Raw genomic sequence first — 7,500 nt, 5'->3', positions numbered from 1 at the left:
TGGATCTCCAAGCTGTTCTGTTGGCGCCAGCACTCCAAGCCTCGGCCTTGTATTATCGCACAAAGCTCTGCGTGCATAACTTCACCATTTATGATGAGAGGTCAAGGGATGTAAGATGTTATCTGTGGCATGAAGGGCAAGGTGGTCTGACGGCAAATGAATTTGCCTCTTGTATCACAGATTACATCAGACAAAATGTGACACCGCCATGCAAGACCTTCATTATTTATTCTGATGGATGCCCCTATCAAAATAGAAATACAACATTGGCTAAAGCGCTGACGTACACAGCGCAAACAATGGACATCACAATTCTCCATAAATACTTGGAAAAGGGACACACTCAAATGGAGGTGGACAGCGTGCACCAAAAAATTGAAGAGAAAATAAAAAATCAAAAAATTTTCTGTCCAGCAGACTACACCAGGTACATCGAAGCAGCGAGACAGGATCCTGGTCCGTATCAAGTGCAGTATGTTGATAACACCTTTTTCCGCAATTTTGATGACATTTGTGGACTAAAAAGTATCCGACCAGGAAAAAAAAAGGCGACCCCCAAGTGGTCGACATCAGATGTTTAAAGTACACATCTGATGGCAAAATTAGCTTCAAGCTGCTCTATAACGAAGAATGGGAAGAGTTCTCTGTACGTGGAAACAGCACTCAAATAATTAAAGAACCTAACCCGCTGTTTACAGGCCCAAAAAGTATCAAAGGAACAAAGTGGAGGCACCTTCAGGAACTGAAGGGTGTAATACCACGAGACTTACACCCATTCTTTGATGCATTGCCCCATGACTAATTTTGAGTTAATTTTGCATTTCGTGTGAAATCAGATGATTTTTTAAACCAGAAACTGTGTGTGTGTGTGTGTGTGTGTGTGTGTGTGTGTGTGTAAAGGGGAGGGGCAGTCTCTCCCTTAAATGTATTAGTATATATTATGATGCAATATACCATGTGTTATTGTGCACCCTATTGGTGAATTATTGACACAAAAGAAATGCTATTATTGTTATAACATCTTTATGCATTATTGATATTGTTGTATAGTTATTCTAATTTGTATCAATATTAAGGCCTATCAAATTTGTAAATTGTGTTTCTAACTGACCAAAAATTGTTGGTTAATCTTGTAAAATAACCCCCCCCCCCCCCAAAAGTGTTATAAATGGCTTGAGTATTCTGTAACTACCATAATAATGTAACCATTTGAGTGTGTTCCTCTTTGTTGGATTTTGTGCTTGTGTCCGGATGAGACTTATAGGTGATCTCAAACTATGTACATTGATGGTATGCTCTTGGAATCTACATCTGATCCCTATTTGTTCCCATTCCTCTTTGTCTTACTATCTCTTGGGTACTTTAATTGTAATTCTAGAACTTTTTACTATCCCATTTTCTTCCTTTTTACTGGCGCTGATATAACCTAAATGTGTTGCAAGTGCGCAAAACCCTTAAAAACAAAAAACAAACCATAATCCAAATGTATGCGCCATGGCAATACGAAAGAGTTGATTGCATACTATCCAGTTCTAGTCGTAAGACAGACATGGTCCCTAAAAGAGAGTGAATGACCAAAACGGTCGATATCTTAATCATTTATGGGTGTATGACTTTATTAATAATACATTACTCGTATGTACATTCTTTTATCCATTTATCGCAATTTGTGCGCTCAATATATTATTTATTTAGTTTATAATATTTCCAAGATGTAGCGCATACTCATGCATATTCATGAACGAATGTATACATACTGTATATTTTTACTATAAAAGTAAAAAATTCTTGCTCTTAAAGGTAGTAAAGAGCACGCCCACCCACTCTTACAATTTCCAGATGCGAGGCAATTAAGCGCTTAGAGCATGGTGTCAACTGTAGATCAGCGCTATATAAATGTTATGTATTTATTATGTAGCCGAACAACCTATTTTTTTTCAGTATTTGCATTCAACGCTTTGGTACAATCACAGATATTGACTATGAGAAAAATGAGTAAACTACGATTTTTCTTCCACGAGTAACTTGTAGCATATTGTTATAGAAATAAGTACCTTTGCTGTGCACAGTGATGACAGTTTCTGACAGGCGCTATGCGTGCAATGCCCTATCCGTGTTTACGTCACGCCACCTTGCAGAGAAACGGTCGGGCGCTAAACGAACACGGCGCTATCCGTGCTATAGCTGACGGATTTGTCGGCGCTATTCGTGTATGCGCAATATTTCTTTAAATTTCATCAACTTTTTAAAACAGGCAATTGTGTGTTATCAGAAATGCATTCTTAAACACTTGTAGGCAGTGTTGACCTCATATCCACGCGAAAGGAGCGGTAATAAAGTTTTTTTCACTTTTCTCGAAAGTGTAGTTCCTGCACTTACACGGTTAGAGTCGGACGTCGACGATATATTATTATTATTATTATTATTATTATTATTATTATTATTATTATTATTATTATTATTATTATTATCATCTTAATTCATTGCAATGTATTGGCCAAGCTTCGTGTTAATTACAGTAAGGTGACTCCCCTGACAATCCATTCAGAGCAGTACAAGTCAGCTGTAAGGCATCCCTGACAATCCTTACAGAGCAGTACAAATCAGCTCTAAGGCACTCCTGACAATCCATACAGAGCAGTACAAATCAACTCTAAGGCACCCCTGATAATCCATACAGAGCATCTCACTGATGCTTTCAGTCCTCCTATAGTTGTTAAAAAACAACCCTACATGCTCTATTTTGAACTTTCTGGAGCTTTTCCACCTGCTTTTTACAATACGAAGCTTAAACATATACACTGTTTTTTTTTTTAAACTGACAGCGTGAGTCGATTAGAAACCTGACACTGATTATGAGAATTGAGAGGTTTGCAATCTATTCAGCAGAAGATAATTCTCTGAAGGACCATGACAGGTCAGTCTTGTTTCGTAGATTGATAATGATTCAAAAAGTGACACACTTAAACTGGCTGAGCCTGACAGGTGGAAAAATGTACCATGAAGCCCATGTAATCAAATATTCATACCTTTTCTGTTTCACAACGTTCTTGAAAATCATCTTTAGCAGATATCAACCCTAAAAATGAAATTTTAAAAATCAAACCAATTAGTCTTATGTCAATCATGTTAAAGTTTGACACTAAGATAAAACAGTAATGACATCTTCTTATGTTCTTGGTCAAATCTTGTTCTTTTGACAAAATTCATAATTAAGTTAGCTTTCTCCATAACCATGGGTGTCATAGTTTGGTGTAAAAACTAACCCTTCCATTTCCATTATATTAAAATCATTGAACAAGAAATGAATCACATAACTTTAAAAAAAAAAAGAACAAAATAGTCACCATGGAAAATTTCATACTTAATACCCTTCTTCAGCAAACAACAAAAACAATTAAAATGAAAATACTTTACTTGAGATATTGTCTTAATTGTTTTTGAGGTCAATTTATTCATTTTAGTACATTTCACAGAACACAGCATTTTTAGCATTCGCATGCTCACGATATTCAGGGAGGGTAGGGGTGGAGTGGGATCTGATTAAAATAAAAGAATGAACGTTCACTCTGCATTAGGCCATTTTAATTGAACATAATTACTTTCAGGCCTGTCAAGACAGCCACTACGGAACATGACAAATCAATCAAATGTTAACGTTTTTTTAAAAACTTATTATCAACTGTTATAAAAAACATTAAAATGAAAACTGAATTCTGAGGGAGTTTGTCACAAAGTGTTAAAAAATTTTCCACTTCTAAAAATAAGGAAAATTGTATAAGAGGTGTGGTCTGTTTTGGGGTGAACAGGGATTCATCCACGAAATAAACAAATTCCCAGCCATCATCAATATCCCCAAAATTGTGGTCAGAATGAACAAATTATAGAAACAAAAGAAGATCAATAAAGTTAACAAGTAGGTAGGTAGTGAAAATTTTAATAGTTGGTTAACCATGAACCGATTGGATGATTAACAACTTTCTTGCTGGTTGAAAAAAGAAGGTGAATTGTCAGTTTGACATTTCAGTTCAAAGTGTCAAAAACTTACATTTCATTGATCCAATTGCTTTTTTTTTTAAAAAAAAAAGCTGGATTTGGCATTTGAGCACTGTTTACTTTCATCTTGTGCTAAATATCACTTGAAATTGTCGTGAATAGATTTTTACATCTCATTCACGATGAGAAATAAAATAAATAAATAATCTGCACGAGGCACGTATCTCCACCGAAGTGGGTAGAACGCAATTTACTAAGTACACATACCTAGATTTTGGTTGTTCGTAACACGAAACGTTTTATAGTAATTCAAAATAGTCAAAGAGAGCAAGTAAGCGGTGACGGTCGCTTATATACTCAGACAAACAGAATATGACGTCACAATCACAAACGGAATATCATGACAACAACTCACAACAGCCTCGATCGAGATAGTACACACAAACACACAACATAAAAAGGCATATCATTCCCTACAATATCAACCGATTTGGGACACAAATAACCACTGGCAGTTTTTCAGAATATTTGGTATTTTTCATAAAATCATTCTGCCAACTTGATAATTTTGCCTGACAATAATCAAAAGTCCAGGTTTTTTATTATTGCCAGACAGGTTCTGCCAATAATCAGTTTTCTTTATTGGCAGTCTCATGTCTGAGAATAACGACAGCCGAAATAGCCTCAACAGACATGGACAAAAATTACACCCAGTCGGTAATATAATAAATGATCAACAATGATCCAAGTGACAAAAATTATCTATCTCTCTGCACTACTGAAGTTTCTTGGACAGTTTCTCTTGAGATGCTAAACTTAGAGAGCCTCGAAGTTTCAGTGGTAATGAAGTGTTTAGGTGCAATGCCCACCAATGAATGATGATTGACTAAGACTTCCGCAACGAAATGAGGGTCGCGACTGAGTAAGAGAAGGAATAGGCTAGGGAACTGCAACGAAATCCAATCTATAATTTGAGGCATTGCAATTAAAGTAATTATAAGCTGGTCATGATAGGAATCAACATACCAGATATCTAAGATGAGGGCGTTGTTACCCCTTTCAATTTGTTTTTTTTTTTTTTTTTTCCCGTTTCAGTCGAGTTTCACTCTGCAGCAGAGCAGAGCGCATAGAATAGAAAAGTAAAAAGACTATCGTGTACAAGAAGTGCGATTTCAATGGATTTATGATTATATCAATATCAAAACAAAACACATTTCTCTACCTCCAGAGCATTACATAACGAAAATTGCATTTTCATACCTTGAATTTCATTTGCTTTTTCTTCAGCTTCACGGCGGTAGCGACTTCCAGTCATTTCTGCATCATGCAAACGGTTCTGAGCAACATTGTAAATGTACAAGAGATAAATAGATAGAAGAATAAATATGGCAGTGACGATATTTTTCACTGGAAGACCACTTCTATTATTCATTTTCATAGATGGATCCTGTCCCAGCATCAGAAAAAATATTCAGACGTTTTTCGGTCTCCCAAAATCCACACTCGAAATGATCGCTGTTGGGAGTTTATAAACAATAATAAATCATGGCGACGTGTCGTGATGTCAAGTAAAGTCAAAAGATATGTCAGTTTCGTACCTACAAAAATCCAACATATTCTCTCTCTCTCTCTCTCTCTCATTTTATTTTATTGTTTCTTTTGAATGGTGTTTTAAATGTAGGACAATCGGATCCATAAAAATCTGTTTTTTTAAATTGTACAAATCGATCAATAATATGTCCATTTTGTTTTGCAATCCTTGTAGGCTAATACTTATAATATTATTTTTACAACCGCAGAAGTAGAGTACTTTCCGACACATTTTATCTTGGTCAGTATTCTGATTCTTGAACCCAGTTACTCAGAATCTGTCGAATAAACGGGGGGTATTTATTTTTTAAGTGACGTATCTAGAGCCTTGCTCGTTTGCTTACATTTATATGTTGACGATGCTCAACTATGCTATTGGTCTTTCATTGGAGTAGTAAAGGTTTTAAAAAAAATAGTATCTTAGCCTACCATTGAAGAATAATAGGTAAATCATCGAAGTGCGTATAATGCAATGAACATTACAAATTTTAAACTCTCCCGTCACAGCCAGTGGTTTTATGCCATTGCACCAATTGGCCTTCATGCAGCTTCACGTCAAATTTACAAGTAATAATCACTGCAACCCCGGCATTGTGTTAGATGCAACTGCATTAATTAGTTAATTATATATACATACACACACACACACACACACACACATATATATATATATATATATATATATATATATATATATATATATATATATGTTTATGTGTGTCTGTGTGTGTGTGTGTGTGTGTGTGAGAGAGAGAGAGAGAGAGAGAGAGAGAGAGAGAGAGAGAGAGAGAGAGAGAGGGGGGGGGGGTTCTATAGAGAGCACATAGGATGTCATTGTATTTACTTTTGCAACGTATTATGTTAAGAATGTAAAGTCTTCAAAGAGAGGTAAAGTAAAAGGGAAGAGAGGTTTAATAAATAGATATTTTTAGAGAGATGGAAAAGATAGAGGTAGAGAAAAGCAGACGTACAGACACACACATACACAAACACACACACACACACACACACACATACAAAGATAGAGAAAGAATGAGAGAGAGAGAGAGAGAGAGAGAGAGAGAGAGAGAGGAGAGAGAGAGAGAGAGAGAGAGGTGAGAGGGGGGGGGGGGTATTTTTAAGCAGTTTGCCAATACAGAACACAAACAAGACATACTTTATAGTTAACTTCAACACAATCGTGGTTTTGTAATGAGGTACGAATCAGATAATTACTTATTACAGAGGATGTGTTATTAAAAAAAATCAACTGGGGGGAGGGGAATTGACGTTCATAATGATAGCTATACTCAAGAATATATTGGCTATGACGAAGAAGATATTGATAGTGATGAGAGAGAGAGAGAGAGAGAGAGAGAGAGAGAGAGAGAGAGAGAGAGAGAGAGGGGGGGGGGGGGTTGGTGGGTAGATACAGCAATTGATGTATTTGCCAATGAAATGTGATTATATATATTGTTGTTATTTGATTTTTTAAATTGAATAATTTGAAAATACAAATCACCATTGTATTGTCCTTATTGATTTTACCTTTGATCAAAAGGCAAAAGTCGAATTTTGTTACTTCATTTATTTTAAAACAGTTGAGCACACAGATTACCAGCTGAATACGATTGTTCTGATCGTAATAGTTACATTTTGCTTGTTGAACTGATAGTTCCTATGGTATTTTGTTAACCAATTAACTTTCTACCTCTAGTAAAACATGCTTTTAAAAATTTGGCCAGAAACCTCTTCCTTCACATATTCATCGATTTAAAGGACCCATGTGAGGTCCCAAGTTTGAGAGTTTTTGCCAAAAGAATTCATTTAAATCGATCCATATTTGAAGGACCAAGGCCAAATTTTTGAATTCATGGTTTTGTCAGTGTTTTAAAGGAAAAAAAGATGTCTTATGCAAATTATCAGTAGATGTAT

At 35.7% G+C, this 7,500-nt stretch overlaps 1 protein-coding gene across 2 annotated transcripts in view; it reads right to left on the bottom strand.

Moving 5' to 3' along the window:
- LOC144961917 (uncharacterized) overlaps positions 1 to 6,167 on the bottom strand; it is a 21,407-nt gene extending 15,240 nt beyond the window's left edge. The window contains exons 1-2 of one of the 2 annotated variants that reach the window (XM_078894943.1): positions 5,257 to 6,167; positions 3,030 to 3,079 (exon numbers count right to left, since the gene is read on the bottom strand). In XM_078894943.1, the coding sequence (XP_078751069.1) occupies positions 3,030 to 3,079; positions 5,257 to 5,455 (249 nt within the window). In that variant the 5' untranslated portion in view covers positions 5,456 to 6,167. The remainder of the gene's footprint in view (positions 1 to 3,029; positions 3,080 to 5,256) is intronic. The other variant, XM_078894941.1, reaches the window with a different exon arrangement.
- Positions 6,168 to 7,500: the final 1,333 nt, after the last annotated feature.

The sequence above is a fragment of the Berghia stephanieae genome, unplaced genomic scaffold (genome assembly GCF_034508935.2).
Source record: "Berghia stephanieae isolate SIO BIC M18660-M18661 unplaced genomic scaffold, UCSD_Bste_1.3 scaffold49, whole genome shotgun sequence".
Lineage (NCBI taxonomy): Eukaryota > Metazoa > Mollusca > Gastropoda > Nudibranchia > Aeolidiidae > Berghia > Berghia stephanieae.
This window is presented reverse-complemented; position numbering and strand designations above follow the sequence as displayed.